At 40.3% G+C, this 24,003-nt stretch overlaps 1 protein-coding gene across 1 annotated transcript in view; it reads left to right on the top strand.

Annotated features, from left to right (window-relative positions):
• Ryr3 (ryanodine receptor 3) overlaps nt 1-24,003 on the top strand; it is a 595,983-nt gene that overhangs the window by 163,354 nt on the left and 408,626 nt on the right. Inside the window, exon 2 of the mRNA XM_017800130.2 lies at nt 21,870-21,989. Within this exon, the coding sequence (XP_017655619.1) occupies nt 21,870-21,989 (120 nt within the window). The remainder of the gene's footprint in view (nt 1-21,869; nt 21,990-24,003) is intronic.

Raw genomic sequence — 24,003 nt, 5'->3', positions numbered from 1 at the left:
GTCTACCATTAAACTCCTGTGATTTTACATAGACCATTTTTCCTTCTCTAGTCTAGAAATAGAAATCCATTTCATCAAAGATGTAAGGAGAAGTGAGATTGTGAGCACCTTCTGGTGTTCTCATGGTAGAGATGAGTATTGTTTTTATCTGTTCTTAGTAGGACCTCTGGTTGTATATTTGCTTCAATCAGAAATATTTGGAGCAACTATTAGTGGCACTTGTGTCATAGGCACAATTCTAGATCATCTATCTGCTTCACATAAAAGGACTGGATATTGGTGCTTAACCCAAAACTGACTCAGGAATTTATAATCTAAAAATATAGAAAGAAAGGTTCCCAGTTTCTTGGATCATATAAAGTGATTAATGAGTAATGCCTTATGTTAAACCTACAGACAGTTACCTGCAGATCAACTACAATTTCAAAAGTTTGCATGGAGTGCATTTACTTATAAGTCACATGTGTTTTTTAACATTGTGTAATGTTGATATATTTTCCCATATTTTAGCAGGAAGACTAGAATTTCTTTGCCAATTGCCATGTAGGAAAAACCAAGCCAAAGGAAAAGTAAGGTGGACATGTATTAACTCAGTAACATGTTGAGATGGTCTAGCCCCTGCCATTGATAATGAAATGTGTTAGTGTGGCTAAAAAGGCTTTGTCTCTCTTCAGTTGTGAATGGTTCCCTTAAGTGTTTTAAGACTTGGGTACTCCTAGCTAGATAGCTCTTGATTTTCTTCAGGGTATAGAAATAATGGTAGTCATTGAGAATAGTTTTACTAATTACTCTCATTTGAAGTTACCAGAATGTTATTCACACTGCCATGAGCAGATTGAGGATAGATTGGAGAAAGAAGAATTGACAAGTGTGGTGACATAGGTTGGGTCAGGGTCATTAGAACACTTAATGAGAATGTACTGGTTGGTTAGTATAATGGTTATTTTTGTCGTCTTGACACAAACTAGAGTCACCTGGAAAGAAGGACCCTCAATTAAGGACTTTCTTCCATTAGAGTGGCCTATGGGCAAGCTTGTGAGGCATTTTCTTAATTGTAATTAATGTAGGAGGGCCCAGCCCACTGTGAGTGGTGCCATCCCTGGGCAGGTGGGTATGGGCTGTGTAAGAAGTATACCTGAGCAAGCCAAGGGAAGCAAGCCATTAAGGAGTGTTCCTTTATGGTTTCTGCTTGAGTTCCTGCCTTGATTTCTAGCCATAATCCTCAATGGTAGGCTGTTACCTCAAAGTGTAAGCCAAATAAACCCTTTCTTCCCCAAGTTGGTTTTGGTCACTGTTTTATCACAACGTTTATCACAGCCAACAGAGAGGCAAGCAAGAACAGTTGGCTAGTGATGATGATTTCATGTTCAAGGGTACTGGGTTCAGGGATACCTATGTAGCAGGTCAAACATTTATGCATTTCTGAGAGTGTCTCTCAGGATGTTGTTAGAAGGGACCAGCATTTGAATTAGGAGACTAAAGAAGAACCATGTCTCAGCAGTGTTGATGGATATCATTGGGGAGGGAGGATAGGAAAAGGCAAAGGAAGAACACTCGCCCTCCTTGAGCTGGCTGATCTGTCTTCTCTTGCTCTTGGACTTCAGAGCCCCTGATTTTTCAGACTCCAGGATTTATACCACCAGCTCTCTTGTTTCTTTCTCTTGTGCCTGGCTTTTCATAGGACTCTTCAGCCTTGGTAAATGCTAGTTCATGTGATAAATTTTCTCTTCTCTCTCTCTCTCTCTCTCTCTCTCTCTCTGTGTGTGTGTGTGTGTGTGTGTGTGTGTGTGTGTGTATGTGTGTGTTCAACTTCTCTGAAAACCAGAACACAGCAAATTTTCTGTTTTAAACTTCTAGTGTATTGTAAATTTATGATTACCTAGTTCTGAAAATGTCATCGAGGTATTCATTCCTTCTGGTGATTCACTTAAAGCTGTCAGATCATCTTCCTACCTAGTCCCTGTCTCCAAAGAAGATCCCATGAGGCAATATTACAAAGACCTCAAGAAAGAAGAAAAAAGGAATAAATGCTCTATTTCAAAGGCATACACCTAAGATGGAGCCTACAGGTGACAGCTTTTGGTGACTTGTATGTCTGGGATCAAGAGTAGCCAAAACCTGCAGGGCCATGCTGAAGGAAAAGAGACCCAGTAACTGATCTTTTCCCACTATTTTCCTTTTAAACCCAGAATGGGCTTGTTTTCTCCCCTCTTTCACAATCTGCCATCCCAGCTGCCACCAATATCCTGATACTTTTGTTCCCCATGGGCACCAGTCACCCGGAATGTTCTTAAACATTGGGTCCATTTGTACTAGGCTAGGCCCAGACATTCATATATTTCTATGGATACCACAGTAATTCTTGTGTTCATGTGGTGTTCCTCCAAGTGCTTTACAGAAAAACCCAAATTAGTTCTTTATCCTGTAGACTCATCAACATTAAGAACTGCCAAGAAAAATTATGAAATAAAAATGAGTTGTGTCTTATGTCCCTTCCTCACCAAGATAATCAGAGGTTATCCTAGAGAACTAAGACTTCTTTCTGCCTCATGGTGAATAAGACTGAAATTTTTCTATGTATAATTTAGATACATAAACTCTGATGATTCTAGTGAGGATGACCCTGAGGTTTGGACAGAGTATAGGCAGTAGCTAAGACTTGGAAAACTGTGCTTTCTGGAGACTGGAGTAAGAACACAGTAAGGGGTTCATTGATACCAAAGCCTGCAGCCCTACCTGTACACTCTCCCAGGAGGGCCAAGATGCTGGAGATGCAGAATCTGAAGCCAAGACCTTGAGAGGATTGTTGCATGGAAGAATCAAGTATATGTGGCTAAGAAAGATGATTTTGTAGTGGCCACTTGCCTTCCTATGCATCATCCAGGCCTGGACTGTAGGCATCTTAGCTGCAGACTAAAAATCAGTTACACACAGTCTGTGCACTCTCTAAATCTTGTGGGATTCATCTTCTAGGTAGGAGAAAAGTCCCCAAACAGGACTCAAGATTGAAATAATTACAACTAAGAATTCAGAGTCAGATATGATTATATTTATGGGAGAGGAAACACTGTGGTATTGTTTTCATTTTTCTGCTCCTTCTTCACCCGAATTTAGGGCAAATTCTGGTTTGTTACAGAAAGAATAAAGCAATCATGCTTAACTAAATTGAATAATCCTATCTCTTATGCTTTTAATTTTATTGATTTTTTATTAGATTTTGGTTTGACCAAGAATTCTGGAGAGTTTTGTAGCAGGACAGGAACATTTTGTGAGCCTCTTCTTAGGTCATATCGCAGAATTTTTATGGCAGGGCTTATAGTCCACAGTGCAATTGTGAATAGCCAGAAAGAGAGACTGGGTTTTGTTTTCATTTGACAAAGGTTTAAAAAAACAGGTTATTCATTATATATTAAGAAAGATAGTGAAGCTGCCCCATCAACAAGAGCTTTATGATGGCATCACTACCCTCTACCCCACAGTATGAGAAGAAACTAAAAAAATGAGCATCACTACATGTGTGTGACTATCAATTAATGCACAAAACTAAAATACACTCTACACAAAGGAGCTTTGGTATAGTGAGAAAAATTTGAATTTCAGAGTCACACAGAGCTAAATTTAAATCACCATTTACTAGCTTTGAACCATTTTCTCATTCTCCAGACTAAGCAGTGCATGTCAACTAATAAGCAATCAACAACTACTCAAAAGAATAATGACAAAGGAACAAAGGTAATAGCCATTCAACTCTAGGCAATCACTTCACATACCTGAGCTCAAGCCTAAGTCTTTCCCTGTAGAATGGGCATATATAGAACTGTTTTGAAGGAAATTGTTAGGACTTGAGAAATATAAATTATTTGAACCTGTACATAGAAGAGACTCATCAGATTTGAGTTTCTTGTAGGTACACCTCTTCTCTGTGTACTATATCCTCACTGGTTTCTGATAAGAAGAGATTCACTGTATTGCAATCTTCAAATCATGGAGTTGCCTCACCTAAGACGTGACTTTGAACCCAACCTGGGAACTAAACACTGAGTCTGATCTTGGAAAAATGGTTTGAGGAGAATTTCTGTCAGCAGAGACAGGCTTAACTAAATTAGGTGGGTCCTTTATTTTTTCATGACATGTCTTGGAATCCTTCCTAGTGTCTGAAAGTGATTCCCACTTTTGGGTACCCAAAGTCAACAGTTTTTTACTCAGATATGACTCGCCATTCTAATTCATTCTTTCTCCTAACTCCTAATCATTTTCTCTCATTGCTCATGTTTTCCACAAGGCAGGTGTTAAGGATAAAAGGCAACCAAGGTGGAGATAAAGCAGGATGTAATCCCCTCTGAGCATAAAATATCTGGGAGAGCAGATTTAAGCACAAAATCCAATAGTTGCAATATGCAGATGTGACTCCTTAAGAGAAATATAGTCACAATGGCTCAGCTTTCGGCGGAGAAGAAGCTAGGAGGTGGGGAATATGGACAGTAGCTCCAGTATCCCTGTATTTCTGTCACACACTCAGATTCTTCTGTGTCCTGAATTAATCCACATCTCTTCAAACTGCTTCCACCTAAAGCCTGTTTGGGCCACTACATGTAATATTTATCCTCATAGAATGTGAGTTCCCAGAGAGTGGGTACTTTGCGGTCATGTTCGCCACAATGTCCCCGACCACAGGGCAGAATCTTGCACCTTACACAGGATACAAATATTTCTTGATTGAATGCATAACTTAGATCTGAATGCAACTGGAAGAAATGAATGATCTGTTAAAAGACACTAAGGCTGCTTCTTACTACCTTCCCATGGGCCTTTTGCAACAGTTTCACACCAAGGTCAGCAACAGCCATAAGAATTCTTGCAAATCACAAACTGCATACTAGCAGAAAGAATTGTTGCAAACTCTCAGAATTTAAAATGCCACCAGTGGGGGAAAAGGAGCCTGGCCAAGGGAGGGTATCCCAGGAAACACCAATTAGGGAAAAGGGGAAGGAGTTAGGAAAGGGGAAGTTCCCAAGATCCTATAAAAGGTCAGACCCAGAGTGCAGGCTGGGGCTGCATACCCCCTTTCCACCTGGATGGGAGCTATCAGTATGTAGCAATACTTTTCTTTCTCTCTAGTAAGCTATTCTCCTTGTCTCTCCCTCAGGTCTGACCTCCACCCTCTTGCTCCTGTTAGAATGCACAGTGCCTATACTTCTGGGGACTCTCTTTCCTTTGATAATTTGGGGAGCTAGACCTCCCAAGGCTGTGACTTCTGTGGTTGTTAGGGCATACTCCCCAGCCTTGGTGGACAGCTGTGAGTCACAGCTTCTTAGCCATCTCTCTCTTTTCTCTTCCATCTCTCATTTCTCTCTGTCTTTCTGTCTCTGTCTCTGTCAATCTCTCTCTCTCTCTCTCTCTCTCTCTCTCTCTCTCTCTCTCTCTCTCGTTCTCTCTCTCTCTCTCTCTCTCTCTCTCTCTCTCTCTCTCTCTCTCCCGTGCATGTCTTCTGCCTTTCCCATAGATCTAATTCTTTATTTACCCCACAAAATGAACTCAACTACCAACCCTCACCCCTAAATCTGGCAATAGTTTGGCAAGATTGTGCACACAGAATTTGAAATTTCCTGCATCTTGGGTATTTTAGCTTTGTTTAGTTTTTATTAAAATATGAAAAATCTAGAAAGTACCCTGAGACACCACAAGTAGAAAGACTCAGTAACAACAGTACTTCCCAGAAAGGAAAGTGGATGCTTTGCAGCCCATTCCCCATAATATATGAGTTGTCAGAAGATACGTTAGAAAGTGGATGGGTTTTATGGGTTAACTGTGTGGTCAAGAGAAGTCATTATGCCTAAGCACAGGAGCCAATCATAACACATAAGGGAACTGAATTAATAATTAGTAGTTCTAATAACATACAATGGCATCTGTCATTGCACAATTTATCAAGGTCCCTCGATAATGTCACAGCCCAATCAGAATTTGATGCCCTTCAGCTTTTGAGACCACATTGCTTACACTGAAATGGAGACATATATTTATGATAAGAACACATGAAATTAAAGTGCCCTGGTCATGACCGTTTTTAGCCTAAACTTTTTATCTTTTTGAGAATTTTATACATGAATACTTTAATGTTACGCATATACATATGTTTATATCTTTTACAAACATATGTATTCTGTACAATCTACTGAGTCCATTTAGTATTGCTTGTGTGTTTATGTGTTTAGGAATGACCATTTGGAATTGGAAAATTTATCAGGAGGCTCATTCCTAGAGAAAACTGATTATCCTTCCCTTAGCAGCCGTCAATTGCCTGTAGCTCTTCATTTAGGGGTTGAACTTTGTGAAGTTTTCTCCATCTACATTGGCACGTCAATTGGTGTTGTCATTATTGAGGTCTTGTTTAGGCAACCATATTGTTGAGATTTCATGGTTGTAGTTTTCCTGTCATGTCTAGAAAGTACTATCTCACAACAGTTGTCTTCTTACAGTCTTCTGCCCTCTCTTCTACAAAGTTCCCTGAGCCTTAGGTGTAGCAATTATGTTGTAAATAGGGACCCCATGGCCATATGTTCTCTGCAGTCTGGTCACTTGTGGGTCAATGTAATCACCTCCATTTATCACAGAAAAAAGCTGCTTTGTTGAGGGGTTAGAATTATAATTATCTGTGCATGTAAGGATGAGTTCAGAATACAGCTAGAAACTAATCATACTGGTTTAAAAAAGGGTCTCTTCTAGGATCTATGACCTCTTCAGTCATAGGTAGTTGGCTAGGTTGATAGTACCAGGCATGAGTTCCCCCTGAGTGGGTCCTAAGTCCAATTAGACAGCTGTTGGTTACCTCCAAGATAAGAGTGCCACTTTTCCATGGGGATGTCTTTCTCTGTTGGACACTGTTGTAGTTCATAGGTCTTACACCCGGGTTGGACTATTTTGTTTGCTTTCCTCCCATGGCAGCCTTCACAGCACCTTCTAATACTATAAGAAGTAGTCCTCAGGGAGGAGGCTTCCAGGTCAGTCCCAGCTTGATTCCTCTAAGTCCCATGTCCAAAGTACATGGTGTCTGCATCACTAGGGTCTTATCTTCAAGTTCTGGGAGGTAACCAAGGGCAATGAGAATAGCCTATATTGTTTTGGGAGTCTCTAGGACTCCCCTGATCAACAACTTGAGGGGAGGTTTCCCTGTCCCTGGCACTAGAATTTTTGTTAGATAATCTATGACTCTTGGGGTGAGAGTTATCACTCCATGTGGTTTAACTCCATATTTAACCATATATATAGATATATCTATATATAGCTATATATGTATATTAAAACCATATATATATGTATTTTTTGGTCTTTTTGAGACAAGGTCTCCCTGTAGCCCCAGCTGTCCTGGAACTCACTATGTAGACCAGGCTGGCCTTAAACTCACAGAATTTTGCCTGCCTCTGTCTCCCAAGTGTTGGGATTAAAGGCGTGCACCACCACATCCATCATATATATGTATTTTTAAGTGAGCTTATGAAATAATGTTTACCGATGACTTTTTTGAGCAGTCTTAGTGATATTTATTTCCTTCCTCCCTCTCCCTCTACATTACCCTCCCTCCTCAGTTAAAGTCCATCCCCATTTTCCCACCCCCCCCTTTAAAAAAAATAAGGTTCAGGCCATGTTAGATTCAAAGACAAAAGATTTCAGCCACAGGCTCACCACTGACCTTTGCTACTTCTGTGGTTAGACAAAGTACGTTGTAACTTGCTGTAAATTTCTAGATTTCTCTTACTCATTCTTTACTCTGGATAATGTGAATAAGGCAAAGCGAATCCAAAGCAGCATGTGCAGACAATAGATGAGCTGACCCATCTGATGTGTTGTGATTGCATGGTGGAGAAGTAGTCAAATTTCAGTGTTGACTTCTGGATGAGATGGAGAACTGGAAGCTACTTCCCATGTGCTCTTGTGAAGGATGGGAGTCAGAATAAGAAAATGTAGACTCTATTCACTACACAGAATTGGAGAAAGAGCTTTGGAAGTTCACAAAAATAGTAAGAAAACCACTGCAAAGTGTGGAGAAAAGGAAGTGGGCACAATGAGATGAGGTGAGCCAAGGCTAGCTCAGCACCAGTCTGGTTCTCTGGAAGAGAGAGGGGAAGAAGAAGCCTCATCTGGAGGTAGTACTGCATATTGAACTCTGTAGAGAAGGCTGTTCGGTAAGAAGACCAGAGGGAAACATATTAGTTCAAAAACCTACTGAAAAATAGCCTACTGAGAAATTACACATCCAATCTCTCTACATGAGCCCTTGTGTATAACTGAAGTCTATATAACAAGAAATACAGTGCCAGACAGTAGAAACATCCCCTTTCGTGTTGGCCAGGGTAGTTGAAGAGACTCCCAAAATCACACAGGCTTTATTATATGGTCTCCCACAACCCTTTACCTCCCAGAACTTGAAGGTAATACCCTATTGTTAAAGACAGGACATAGTTTGGACATAGGACTTGAAGCAGAGGAGTTGAGCTGACCTGGAAACCACCTCTCTGAAGGCTAACTCTCACAATTTTGGAGAACACTATGCAAGCTGCTAAGGGAGACTATCAATTGACAGTCAAATCCTATGTTTAAGGCCTAGTAACCACAGCATTGACCAGCACAGCAAACTATATTGGGGCAGTAAAGGACCTTTTATCTTGGGGGTAATCAACTGTTACTTAATTGGACTTAAAGCCCACTCAATGGTGGGGGAACTCTTGTGTGGTACTATAAACATAGCCAAATACACATGGCTGAAGAGGTCATAGATCTTAGACAAAACTCTAAGCTTGACATATCCCTAGACAAGTAGAATTTCTTACTAAGTGCTAAATATGGATTCTTTATTTACAGACAAGTATACCATACACCACTCATCAAAGAAGCTTCTTTTGCAACTGATGCAGACTGTTACAGAATTCCACAACTAGTCACACACAGAGACTAAGTGTCTGTAAACTGCCCAACCCTATGAGACATATTTATAGTTGACCTCTTTAGCTAAGGCTTATGAAACATAGTGGAACAAGGAGTAGAAAGAATAATAATGCATCTCTCAACTCTCATGAATGAAGCTCCCTCATGCAATAGAGGGCAACAAACACAAAAGGGCACAAATGACCAAAGCATAGAGAATAAGAGTCTACGGAGTGTGGGTCCTTAGACAGGACTGCTATATTAAACTCCCCCTATCCAGGGCTCAGGGACCATTGTATAAGAGGGGGCAGAAAGATTGTAAGACCCAGGGAGAAGGTTCTTGACTATATGGAAATAGAGTCCTATAGGCTCCTGGGACCTTTCGCATATGAACCTCCAGCAATGGTGTCAGCATGCACAGGACCCATGCAAACTCAAGGAGACAAAAGCCCAGCATAGAACTGTGGAAATGGGCAGCAGGCTCCAATCTTAGTCGAAGATCTATTGGCAGCTGATTATTACTGGGTAAGAAAGAGCTGATCTTCTTAAAGGGAGGGACTCTAGATAGGCTGACTACATCGACCTCAGTAGATGAACTTGCACTGAGGAATGTCTGGAGACACTAACTTGACATGACAGGACTTAACACAAATGATGGAATGCAAGAAATCTGGTGGGGGGTATAGGAGGGTGCATGTGGAGAAGGGGGTATAAAGATGATTAAGATGTTGTATATGAAATACACAAAAGTTCAATAAAAATATACCAAAAAATTAAGAATATCCTAATAAAAGTGGAAGAAATGGCTAAGCCACTACAGGCAACACAGAACCAAGGTGAAATCACCCCTCCAAAAAATCATAACTCCCCAACCTCTGAATTTAAAAGATACCAAAATAGCTTAAAACAGTTTGCTCATATTTAAATTTAAATTAAATTTGTGTTTCTCTCTCTCTCTCTCTCTCTCTCTCTCTCTCTCTCTGTCTGTCTGTCTCTCTGTATTTGTAATATGAAAGTCTCAACCATGAAGAGAAGGAAGATGTCTGAGGGAGAAGGAAGGCAACAAGAAGGAATACGTGATATGAAAGCAGATAGACTATTTAGGGGATGAACCAGACCAGCAAGAGGGGCTGAGGGGACAGGGAAGACAGTTGATGTGGAGGAGGATAAGAACAAAGTATTTTATACATACGAAAATAACAATAAACCACTTTTTTCTGTGCTAACTAAAAATGAAAAAGAAGTGTTCATGTTAAGGTTTTGTATAGAATTCTCCAGTGGGGCCCAAACGTTCCAGGATGGCAGTTAATATTTTCCTATCTTATGATGGGAAACAGGACAGTGTGTACAGTTTACCACTCTGTCTAGGAAACCATGCTGTAAGTCATTTCATTTTTTTCTGTGTTGTATAGTAGCATGTTCACCTGAGAGAGAATTTATTGTATGTGTGAATGCCAATGACTGTGTCTCCCTAAGCAATTCAGGAAAGCATTCCTCTTTGCTCCCTCCCCTGCAGCTTCCAAAGGGACCAAGCCAGGAGAAGACTGATAGATTTAGGAGTGGATCTACATTCTCCCTCTTTTTGCCAAGGAGAAAAGTTACAAAGTGGAGACATCTTCCTCCTGCTGCTTTGAGCAGAAAGGGCAGGGCTGAGGGTATCTTGTTACTCCTCACATAAGCAAACACTTCCAGCTGAGACCAAGGACTGTTTGGCACTTTCACAAAGTAACTGAGTGTAATTAATTTTCCAAATTGTGTGGAAGTTTTACTTGCTAGAAAGTAAAATGGCTAGCCTTTAATTCAGTGATTATAAGTGTGCACCTTATGCCCAGCATTAGGGATAGTCTGAATAAAAAAACACCTTCAACCTTCTAATAGGTTTTGTTCTACTGGGAAGGAGGGAGAAAAGAAACAAGTCCATATTGCTACAGGGTAGGTGCTTGTTGAAAAAGAAGGCAGATGAAGCAAAATTGGAAGCATAATATGAGAATGGAATTATAATTTTATATTGGGTGTCAGGGAAGGCCTTTCGTAAGACCCCTGTAAAGGGTGATGTTTGAGCAGAAACCTAGAGGCATGAGGAAAAGAACCTTGCAGATACCTGGGAGAGAGTAACTTGGTAAGCAGGGGTAAAACAGCAAGTACAAAAAAGGATCATTCCTAAGAAAATTGAGGTCCAAAGAATAGACAATATAGTTAAAACTAAGCAAGAAAAAGAGTACTTCAAGAGACTGAGATGTGAAGATACATATTACTTAAATCATGCAACTTGAAAAATTATAAATATATGCATACACACAAGCAAGCTGATTAACCTCTGACATCTCAGTTAGCTTCATGTATGTATATGATGAAAACACTTAAGACCGACTCTCCACAATTTTCAAATTTATAATGCAATGCTGTTAACTATGGTCACTATGCTGTACATTAGAACTCTAGAATTTATTCATTTGTGCAACAGAAACTTCTTACCCTTTGAACAACATTGCTCTACCCTGCACCAGGGAAATCTCTGGTAGCTACCCTGATGCTCTTTGTATTTGCTTGACAACATTAAATTTTGTATGTAAATTATGTAATGCAGCATTTTCTAATCTAGAACTGGTTTTGAATTTAGCACAGTGTCTTCCAAGTTCATCTATGTACTACAAATTGTAGGATCCATTTTTAAGGATGAATAATTTTCCTAGATGTATACACAGGTTAGTATGTGTCTGATTTATCACATTTTTATGTGCCAACAGCATTAGGTTAATTTCATATCTTGCCTTTATGAATAATGTTGCAGAGAACATGGACATACAGATACCTCTGCATAATCCTGATTTCCTTGTTTTGGATATATGCTCAGAAGCAGCACTCTAGGGTCATATGATAATTTGTTCTATTTTTAATTTTTAAGAGATTTCTATACTGTTTGTCCAGAATGACTGTAATAGGTTAAATTCATACCTAGGGAATAGGTCACAGTCTCTATCCAGTATATAAGAGTTCCCTTTTCTCTTGTATGCTCATCAATAAGTGATAAGTGTTATCTTTTGTGCTTTAGGCAGTAGCCATTCTAAGACGTCTAAGTGGTGATTTATTGGGATTTTACTGTTCATTTCAAGGTGAGAATGTTTTGGGGGCCACTAAATCAACTGATGTAGAAGCTTCTAAAATATGTACATATAAATAAGGCGTGTAAATGGAGTTACCCTATAATAGGGAGGAGAATGCCTTCCCCAGACAGCATAACTTGTCAAATAAAAAATCCAGTGCCAGCTATGGATTACCTCTTCCGAATTTTTGGTCAATGGGCTCCTATAGTCCCCCAAACCACTATAGCCTATTGCTATTGCTCCTGGCTGCCCTCCAGAACTTGATGGTAAGATAAACCATATTGCTGAAGTGTGAGTTATAGGAAATGGACAAATCAAGCCAGTACTGACCTAGAAGCTTCATCTCCACTGGCTAGCTTTCATAGTGCTAGAAGACTGTTTACATGCTACTGGGAGAGAAAAGTTATCAACAGTGTTTCCCAGTTGCAAACCCTACAAGCTGCAGTAATTACTAGCCTAGCAAAATATGCCCACTTGTGCAATGGCACAGATGTTGTGGGAGTAACCAACCACATTCTGGTTGGCTTTAAAGTCTAGTGTATAAGATAGAACCCATGTCTGGTACCAAAAACCCCTGGCTTGCTAGTCCATAAACCCTAGTGGAGAACCTAGTACTATTATTCTATAAATAGGCATAGTAATAAACAAACATCTTAAGTTACTCTCTTTATACCCATAGATTAGTGAAGCTATGAGCCTTCATCAAAGAAACTTCTTTTTGGAAGATAGCAATTAATACAGAGACACACAACTGCTCAACATACAGAGAATAAGACTGTGGAGTGCTCTGCTCTAAATGGAACATCAGTATCACACCCTCTGGATCCAAGGCTCAGGGGTCATCATGGAAGAGGGGGAAGAAAGATTGTAAGAACAGGAGGGAATGGATGGCTGTAAAGAAAGAGCATTTGCTGAACAAGGCAGTGTAGCTACACATATAAACTCAGAATGGCTGGTACTGTATTAGAAGACTTGCACAAGATCAAACCAGCAAAAGTCCTAGCATGAATGGGGGAGGAGCTCATGAAGTCCCACCCTTATCTGAGGAGCTTTTGGCGATTGATGGCTACTGGGAGAAAGAGAGTCAGTTTTCTTCAGGATGCAGGCCCTAAAGGGGCTACCCATGCTCCAGTAGATAGTCCTCCACTCATGTACATACAGACAGCACTAAATAGACTCTGTATGTGTTGGGGGGGGGGAGTGGGAAAGATATGGGAAGAATTGGAGGGGGAGGAGTTGGGTTTGAATTTGATCAAAATATCATTAAATAAAATATTATGGAAAAGAATTCTTCTTTTTCCCTAAATAACATAGAAAACTGATAGACGGTTTTGAGTAGTGGGATGATATGAGCTTAGGTTTTTTGTAGTGATTGGGTAGTCAGTGGGAAGCAAGTTCAGAGGTTATTGCAAGAACTGTTGTGAGAGGTGATGGCACTTGGGCCTGGTGTGATAGTGAAGAGGAAACAGTGATACAAAGAGATGCCTGTGGAGGGTAGAATGGACACAGTCTACTGTGAAGTGACAGAAAATAATCAATACAACTTAGAGATGTGTCTTCCTTCCTCCTTTTGCTTAAGAAATCTTTCTTGAAAATGATTTACTGTGTTCAAAAATACAGAAGACAGTGGATATAATACCCAGGAGAGAAAATCAGCAGTTGATTGTTTGATTTATTAAATTTGATATGTCTATTGGACATCTAGCTTGAAGACCAAAGGAGAGGTATAAATGTGCACTATGATACATGAGTTTTTATTTTCTTTGATACATGAGTTTTTAACATAAAATTATCAAGGAGGGGGCCAAAGAATTGGCTTTTGTGGTTAAGAGCACTGATTGCCCTTGTAGAGGACCCACATAACCACTAACAATCTTCTGCAGCTCCAGTTCCAAGGGCACCGACGCCCTCTTCTATCTTTTGTGGGCATTACATACCCATGATACACTTATGTACATGCAGGCAAAACAGTCAGAAAAAAAAATTACCAGGGAAGAGACTGTGGGGAAAGAAAAGCACTCTAAGAAATAGTCTTGAAGCACTGTTCCAACATTAGAGAGAGAAAATGAGAAGCTAGTCAAGGGGACTGGATGGAGCTGCTAGTGCATGGAAGGAAGAAATAGATTCCATAATTTATGTGAGGAAACTATTAAAAGAAGGAGAGAGACACTGCATCAATTTTATCTCTTGGTCTCCTGAAATTTCCATCTTTATTGCATTTGCCACAATCATGGAGTAGTAAGGAGCCAAAGCTGGGTAGTCATCCCTAACTTTTGGCATATTCTAAAACAATAAATACCAAAGGGATAATAAAACCAAACCCCAAACAGACAGACTAGCAACAAAACTGTGCAAATGCTGTCACTGGAGTTTCCGTAATGCTTTTTCTCACCCTTGGAGGGCACTTACCCTCCTCCCTCAGTCTACAACCTTCAGTTCCTAACTTGCAAAGTGGGCTTAAGAATATTTGAATGTTGCATAGAGCTACCATGAAAGCAAACAGGCTCATAAATCTTTTAAGGTTTTTAATGCAATTTAATGTACAACCGTGACCAGTTGTGTCAGAATATGAAGTTCTTCTATTGATTTCATAGGTATTTTTGCTTTTCTACATAGTATCAGGTACTATGATAGACATTTGAGAATTCCAGGTACACGAATTGCTCTTTCTCCAAAGACGCTACAATCAAAGGAAGCAAATGGTCAAAATGATTATTAGAACACTCAAATAGAGGAACTGTGCATTAATCCTTGTGGATTTATTTTTCACTTAAAAGTTGCTGTTGGGTAAAGCCTTGGGATAAATGTACACATGTCTTTGCTTGAATTTAGCATAGAGCTATAACTTCCATTGGTTCTGTGAAACAAAGCCTGGTGTACAAGAAAAGTGGGTAAGACACTCCCCCCTTTTTTTCTCTTTTAACATCTTCCTTTTAAAGGCAATAAATGCTATGGATTTTCCTCTGCAGTAGTAGCTGCATTAAATGTGAACCCTGGACTCTGCTGATCTTTGCTACCTCACATGCTCACTGCTCATGAGTCTCTCGGCATCAGTGATGCACAGATCTAAGTATAGGGCTGTCATCAGCTGTGTGATGATCCACCTGAAATAGGGTTGCCAGCCATTTTGTTTTGTCCCAGAATGTTCTTTGTTAATGACCCAGAGGGAAGAAGGAGAGCCAAGATGCCTGCATCAGCCCATAGATGGCAAACATGGCACTGCGTTGTTTCAACCATCGAGCTGCAAGTCAGGTTAAAGGAGAAGCAGTTTGGATGGAATAGCCAAGCCCCATCATTTTCCAGTTCAAAGTCCTTTAGACAGAAGGTTGTTTTACTTTGTCAGCGAAGACCTGTGGTGATGTGGTGTCTAAGTGATGATTGTCCTTGTTCAGGGACAATCACTCAACACAGCTACCAGCTGAATCTGACAGGAATAGCTAGTGCATGTGAACCTCATAGCTTGAAGGGATATTGACATATGATACACCCTGGATATTAATCATTTTTCCCTCTTGATGCAGCTTTAAGACTGATGCTCACTTTTTCCAGAGTTGTAATTATTGGACAGTGAACATCTGTTGGCTTTGAGTTCTCTGGCTGTTCTCACTGGCACATTATGCTTTGTGATTTCATTCTTTTATTTTACTGTTTGTGCAAAAGGGCTAAAAGCTGTCTATTTTTATCAACGCCATCATTGTGAGACTTAGAGACAGGCAAGCATGAACTAAGATAAATTGCTAAGGTCAGTCTCATGGTGGCCAAGATCCAGTTTGGCACCATTGTAAAGATGGCAGACTCCTGATTCAGACTATCTAAGTTCAAGGTCTGAGTCTCACTTAGAAGCTATGTTGTAGTAGGCAACTCATTTCACCTTTCTGTGTTTCAGCTGTTTATCAGATGCAGAGTATATTCGTACCTACTTTAGTTTAAAGATTAAACTAAAATACTACAACCTGGTAGCACACAGTCTTATGTTATAAAAATTGTATAGTGATACACTTGATCTTTGTTTTCTTTTTTTCTTCCCCTTTCCCTCCCCCTCCCCCTCTTTCTCCTCCCTCCTCCTTTTTCTTCACTGGGGATTAAACTCAAGGTTAAGCAAGTGTTCTACCACTGAGATACATTTTTCTTCCTTTAAAAATATTGGTTGGGGCTGGAGAGATGGCTCGGTGGTTAAGAGCACTGACTGCTCTTGTAGAGGACCCAGGTTTGATTCCCAGCACCCACATGGCAGCTAATAACCATCTGTAACTCCAGTTCCAGGGGATACAGTACATTCTTCTGACCTCCACGGGCAATGCATGACATGGGTGCACTTACATACATGCAGGCAATACACTCATACACATAAAAATAATAAATACAATTTTTAAAAATGGTTGAAATAAGATCTCATTAAGTCTGGCCTCAAACTCACTATGTAGTTCAGACAGGCCTTGAACTTGAGATTCTCTTGACTCAGTCTCCTGTAGTTTCCTCATTTTTACATAAATTGTGTTTGGGGTTTTTCTTTTTTGTTGTTGTTGTTTGTTTTTGTTTGTTTCGTTTTGTTATTTATTTACACATGAGTTCTGTATGAACTTCCCTGCTTGCTTTATGAGATATAGACATTTGACTCCTGTGCTCTCTGGTCAACTTTTCATCCCCAAATAATCTTGTTACTAGTTCCAATGGCACAGAAAGGCATAGACTGAGGAGCTGGGTGTGTGCTACAGGCCCGTAGTCTCAGATACTCTAGGGACGGAAGAACTAGGGTCGTGAGTTCAAGATGAGCCTGGACTACAGAGCTCCAGCCAAGGGCTACATGGCAAAAACTCTGACTGAAATAAAGTTGCTATTTGAAAAAAAGAAAATTATTTTTTAATGAAGTTTAGATAACTCAGGCATAAGTACTTGCATAGTGGCTGGTGAATAATTTTATTATCAATAATTAATAATAAAAATAATGAAATAGAAACTAATCGCTTTTGAAATGGACCGCAAAACCCTATTATCACTTTGTTATGTTAACATCTGTTGTCTTTTCATTTGGCTGTTCTGACTCATCAATGACTCAGGGACCCTTTCTTCAGTGATTATTGTTACATGATGAAGAGTGGAAAAATATTTCCTTTTAATCTGATTCCCTATCTCAATTGATCATTATCTTGATTTTTTTCAGTGTATATATTTTTAATTTTATGCATTTCATACAAAACATCTTAATCATCTTTATACCCCATGCCCCATCCACATCCCTCCCACAGCCCCCACGCCACTGGATTTCATGTATTCTGTCATATGTTAAGGCCTGTCGAGTCAAGTTAGTGTACCCAGATGTCCCTCAATATGAGTTCATCCACTGGAGTCTAGTCAGCCTATCTAGAGTCTGTCCCTTAAAGAAGATCAACTCTCCCTCACCCAGCACTGATCAGCTGCCAATAGAGTCTCACCAATGGTGTGGCTTCCTGCCCATTTCCCCAGGTTCAAGGAATATGTGGAGCAAGGGCAGAGAGAATACTAATGCATCTCTCAGCTATTACCAGCGAAGCTTCCTCATGCAACAGAGGGCAATGAACATAAAAGACCACCAGTACTGAAGCCCTTTTAGTGTATTGGCAAATCCAGGAGTACATTTAGGAATTGGTAGAGGCTGGAAAACCTTGAAGGCCACAAGTGGAGGTACAGGTTGTATAACACTGCCTGAGGAATAATGCTAAAAGCTTGAGGGTAGAGGAGATTGCTAACACAGGTGATAAAGTTCACTCTGTGGACAATCTCTGACTTTAGGTGAGGCAGGAGGATGTGGCGCTGAGAAGAATGGAGCAGAAAGGAAACAGAGCTAGAATTAAGTTGAATATGATAATGAAGGGTTCAGGCAGGAGATTAGGGATCAGGGCTTGATTTATTTGGGAGACAAGGCAATTGAAATGAGGAGAGACAAAGCTAGAGGTATGGATGAGAGCTCAAATGTGGGGGCATCGCAAAATCCACAGAGAATTTGACTTACTTGAAAGAAGGTGGGAAACCTTTTCATGGTCTCAAAGATACTGGTTCTTGGGGGACTTGAGAGTCATAGCCTTCACCCATAAGGACAGACTTCATGTCTTAAAGGTCTTCTTATCTCCCCTTTCCCATTGCTAATTACCCCAAAAGTCAAGACTTTTTTTCTCTGTCCTTTGTTTTACGTTCTCTTAGAGATGAGTGGTATGGTTATTTGATATTGTCTGAGTGCTATCTGTTGTATTTCTTTCCCCCTCAATAGAGGAAAAATTAATGGTGTTGTTCCAGTGAAATCAGAATGGAAACAAGTTGAATATATATTACAAGGAAAAAACATAAATTTATACTGGAACAAAATTGAGTTATTTTTTCTATAAAATAATCAACCATTCACTTCCCTAAGGGAATGAAAATAATAGGGATAAGGGTGACTTCTGTCTTGTTAAGCAAGTCTAATGAAAGGAAAGGAATGAAAATTCATAAAAGGAGAGAAGATTGGGTTCTCAGTGTGGAATAGTCTAGCTTTGGATTTTAGAGATAAATGATTCTCAGTTGTGGCATAAACGTTCATTTTAGTATATCACTAAAAATAATTAGGTCTCGATGTTCACTTTGGACCCACTATGCCCATAAACTTTAAAGTTACTTGGGATGATAGCTAAAGTGAACTGGGAAAATTCCTCATGAGGCCTCTCGCCCTCAATTCCATTATTACAGTATTACTAGATCTTACCTAATAAAACATTGTGTATCCAGAGTATACTAACAGAATGCTTTGTCACCGGAAGGTAATCAATAAATGTATGCTAAAGACATACAAATAATTTCATTAGGTTTTCTGATCATTTAGAAGCCAGATAAACGATGGAGAAGTAACTAGGATGCTGGCAGGTTGCCAAAGAAGTTTTGGAGGGTGGCAGTCCTGTTTCCCCAAATGGAAGAGAGTTCATATATGAGTAGAAGAGTAATGGTCTGAATTTGGCATCATGACTTGGAAGAAGAATACGCACTTTGAGGGAGCTAGAAGCAAGATGTGAAAAAAGGGCAAGCTCCAATTAAGGGGATTTCTTAAGAAATGGACAGTGCCCACATCTGATGTAGAACAAAGGGAGAAAGAGACAAATTGGAGGCAAGAAAGTGCAGATTAGTCTAGAGGTGGCTAGGTTGGACAACCAGAGGGACTTGTGGTCTGCATTTCACTAGTGAGTAAAAGAAGTGACTCAAATAATTATTCAAAATGGAATTCAGTGGTAATACTCAAGTGTCGGGCACTTGAAGGCTCCAGATGTCTGTCTGTGCAGGGTTTATGCAGATGATAGCTGCTGTATGGAACAAAAGCTGCTGCTGGCTGCCATTCCAGCTGCTGTTGGCAGTCAGGTCAGCACTGAACATGTGGCTCCAGGAAGAATGTGGAAAAGAGTGAAAAGCATTTAGTGAAGCATGAGTTTGGCCCAGAGTTCCGCTCTCATCTGTGTGTCACCCAGAGTGTCCACCTAGGCATGCGCTGCTGTTTAGCAAATGGTTATTAAATCAGGAAGCCTCTTTCTTTGCATTAGTTTCTTGGCAGCCTATGTTTTAAAAGTGTGTAGATTATAGGACAGGAAAAATTCAGAAGACAAAATTGGTCCCAATTCAGCTAGAGCGAGGTCAAACCACAGTTTAGGTACCTTGGGATGGAATGGGAAATGGGATCTTGGAAAGTAATTCTTCCAAGGCCCATGTTGAAAGGGCAGATTTTTCAATTTTACTGGTTTTTGGAAATTTTGATCTGTAAAATCTGATCTAGAGTCACACTTTTATTTTTTTCAAATTCCTATTTGGGGGTTGTTTGTTTTATATCAGTAAAATGTGTGTGGATGAAAGATAGTTAACTGCTTCTCACTAGAGGGTGTAATTAGTATTTTTTCATAAAAACATTAGGCACTTAGAGGACCATCTCTTACATTACAGACCATTTAACTTCTGTGACCCCTGCTTCCCAATGCAAAGAGACTCTTAGTCATTTTGACAACTAAGTGCATTCCCCTATTGCCAGTGTCCTTCAGGAGGATCCCATCACTTTTGCCTTATGTACAATCTGGAGGGAAAGTCCACCTGGGGAAAATTTTCATTCTCATGAGATATTTCCCTGAACCCACACTTAAATAACAGTGATATTCCAAGTATTTTTCTTCCCGCTCAGATAAAATGAAGACCATGAATTCTGACTTCACTGTACAGTTTACTGAACTGGTGGCTGAATTAATTTTATAATAGTGACGTTTCAGTTATACAACAAAACTGTGGCACTTTTCTTTCTCCGAATCTCCTTTGCATATACGTGCAGCTTGCTACTGTTCGCAGTGCCGTATAGCAGCACACAATCTCTGGTCACCAGCACATCTCTGTGGACGTCTGTTACTGGTGAATATGTTCACATTCCTGGGGAAAGGATTTGGTTATTTTTGTTCCATTTGACAGACACAGATACAAGGTGAGAATGCCCACTTCTAATGAGCCTTTCTAACACTCCAAGAGAAACTGAGCACATAGGGGACAGGAAGGCAGGACAGACAAACAGAATGCTGAGGAGGAAGTTCCAACTGGCTGTGCTCTGTATTAACTTCTAACTTGACTGTACCTAGAAAATACCTAATGTTTGAAATCCAAGGGCAGCAGATGGAGAGAGATCATGGACTGACAGCTCGGGGAACAGGAATGGAAGATTGGGAAGGAAAAAGTTTTCCTTTGAACCTCAGGAAGGGGTATGCATATTAGTATCAAGGGACATAGGCCTCCTTCCAGAACCATAGGCAAGAGGAGTGTCATGACAAAACAGTCTCTGGAATGTCGGGAAAGTGGGTCCCATGAGTGCAACACAGAAGGAAAGTCCTTCTTGAGAATTCGGGCAGGCTCTTCTGCTTGTGTTCAACTCCTCCTTATCTGGAGTTCCAGACATCTTTCAATCTTCTTTTCCCATGTGTGTAACATTCACTTTCTGTGGCCTTCAACATCTTTAATCTGTCATCTCTGACACATGTGATTCATATATTCCCTTTCCCCTAATCCATACCTGCTGTCTCTTCCACAACCTGACATGAATGGTCTCTCCAGTTACCCTACCTCGCTCTGACTGTATCTGTGTTTTCTACTCCTTCCAATCACATCTTACTGGTTTCTTGCATTTTTTGGAAAGATTGCTTCAACTTACTTCTGTATTCACTCAGGTGTTGACCTTATGTGCTCACATAGACTATACATGTCGGAAATGAAATATATGTTGTTTATGTCAATAGTACATTCATTCCATAATCAGGTTAAGCATCTTTTATCCAACCAACATGCTTGGGACCAAATGTGTTCAGGATTTTAAATGTTTTCAGGTCTTGGAATAATTACTTATTAACATAATACATCTTGGGGAAAAGACCCAAACTGAAACACATTCTTATATTTCATGCATACCTTACACATGTCTAGCTTTTAGTGTACTCATATTTTAAGTGTGACCCATCAGGTGAAGTCAGGCATGGAATTCTCTACTTGGGGTTCCATGTCACAACTCAAAATGCTTTAGATTTTGGAGCATTTCTGGCTTTGGAATTTTAGGTTAGTGATGCCCTACCTGCCCTTGCCCCCATTAACTCGCCCCAGAATGGAACTGGACTCTTGGGAGATGCTCAGTGATATTGTGTGAATATAGGCATCTAATCAAAAGTTTCTCTTCCTCTAATGAGGAAAAGAATAAAAAGGGGGTGGGAGTGTTGACCTTGTGATTGGAGATTGGTGGTTTGCCTGGTTCAGAAGAAGTAAAATAGTATATGTTTAGGTAGCAGAGGGAGCCAGCCCTCACTCTCACACGTGTTTCTCTTCCTCTGGCAGGAGGATGAAGTGGTACTCCAGTGCATCGCAAACATTCACAAGGAGCAGCGGAAGTTTTGCCTGGCAGCTGAGGGACTTGGGAACCGCCTATGCTTCTTGGAACCCACCTCAGAAGCCAAGGTGAGATGGACTACTGCTCATGCCTTCTTTTGCTGGCTTCCATGTAATCATTTGGGGTGAAAGTTTCTTGGAGATGGTGATAAAGACATTTGAAAGGACATTTTTTTTTTCTAGGAGAAGATCAGATTTAAAATATATCTCTCTGCTAGCCCAGAAAGCACTGAAGTTGGATCTCAGAAAGGGGTGAGGAAGTAGAAGTGCTCTCTGCTCTCAGTGTTCATCCCTCAGACACCAGAGGTGCTTGGGGCTGTCAGTGCTGACTAGAAGGTTCTCTTGATACTCCCAGAATGCTGTCATTTATGTTGTTAATTCTTAGAAGTCTGAGTGCCTGTTCTGTAAGCCCAGCTGTCATTTTATTGCTACAGAGATTCTCAGCTCCTTGTGTCTTGTGTTTTGCAGCAAGCACACCAGTTTCAGGTCTGATTGGATTGAGATTGTTGTAACTGCCTGCTGTGACCCAAGGGCAACAAGGGCCATTGCTCTGGTCCTTGCCTGCCTGGTAGCTTATAATGTCATGTCTCTTGAGCTAAGTCTTTCTTCTGTCATATTCTAGCTATATCTGTGTTTAGCCTTCTTACAGCACCTTATAGTCCTGACAAGACTTATACCCAATCAGGGTTCTCTAGGGAAAAAGAACCACAAATTAGATAAATGGTCAGGGAGTTAAAGTGATTAATTTTAACAAATTATTAATAGTGCATGCAATTCTAGGGACTAGTAAGCCTAAAATCCATAAGTCATGGTTCAGGCTGCAATTTGCAGACAGAAATCCTTCTAAGAAGTCTCAAGAGCCATGGATGAAGAACAGCCAAGTCATCAAAAACAATGACATTTATTTAAAGGTAATTGACTACTAATGTTAATTCCACCTAAAAAATATCTTTACATCAAAACCTTGGTTATGGTACCAGCAGGATGTCTTAAACTTGAGTTTGATCCCCAGGACCTACATGGTAGAAGGAGAGAGAACTAACTCCACAAGTTGATTCTGTTCTTTATGTATAAATGATGGCAATACCAGCTTACACAAATAATCAGAGGCATACATGGAAAAAAACTTGGTTAAGAGACTTACTATGAACTAGCCAAGTTATCACAAAACCAGCCATTATATCCTTGAAGCTCAGTTTTTCTCATAAGGCCTATTTTTAATCAGATAGTGGTTCGCCTGCCTACTGGCATGCCACTTTCCCCATATAGAAAGACAACACAAGCACACTTGGAATATTGCAAAATTTGGCCAAATTCTAAAATATCAGAGGTGCAAGGTCATTGCCATGTCTCCAAGAGTCACCTTCACATCTCAGCTTCCATGGCCCTGCTGATTTCTGAGGACAAGCATTAGCTAGTGCCTATAGGACAGAATCCTGTTAAAATAAATAGCAGAGAGAAGAGGTAAGGAAGATTTTTGTCTTTTCAATAGCCTTAGACTTTATTTCCCTGAGGACTTTTCACATTTACTTTTGTTATTAGCAAGGTATAGTTTTTATTCCCACTATTTGGAAATAATACGAACCTCATTAGATTAGACCTCAAGAAGCTAATTCTCAGCCATTAAGTAGTCATATGAACACAGATAAGTCACTCAGCTTTGTTTTCAGTTTTCTCATCTGCCATGACAGATGCAGTGTGGTGTGGCAGCCAGAGTGTTGACCTGAATGAAAAATGTGTCACGTCATAACCATTCTCCCTCAGTGGGGCATGTGATGGTGATTCAGTGAACATGCTGTGGAGCAGAACGGCAGAGTCTGAATCCTGTCCCTACCACTTAGTGACGATGCTGGATAGCTTTAGTTGTCAACTTGATACACCTGTGAAGAGGGAACATCTACTGGTTTGGCCTATGGGTATGTCTGATAGGTATTTTTTTGATGGTTGAGTGGTGTGAGAGAGCCCAGCACACTGTGGGTGGTACCACTCCTGGGCAAGTGGTCCTGGGTTGCATAATGAAGAAGGCTGAGCACAGGGCAGAGGAGTAAGCCAATAAACAGCATCCTTCTGTAGTCTGCACTTC

Source organism: Nannospalax galili, unplaced genomic scaffold, assembly GCF_000622305.1.
Source record: "Nannospalax galili isolate Female #2095 unplaced genomic scaffold, S.galili_v1.0 scaffold999, whole genome shotgun sequence".
Lineage (NCBI taxonomy): Eukaryota > Metazoa > Chordata > Mammalia > Rodentia > Spalacidae > Nannospalax > Nannospalax galili.
This window is presented reverse-complemented; position numbering and strand designations above follow the sequence as displayed.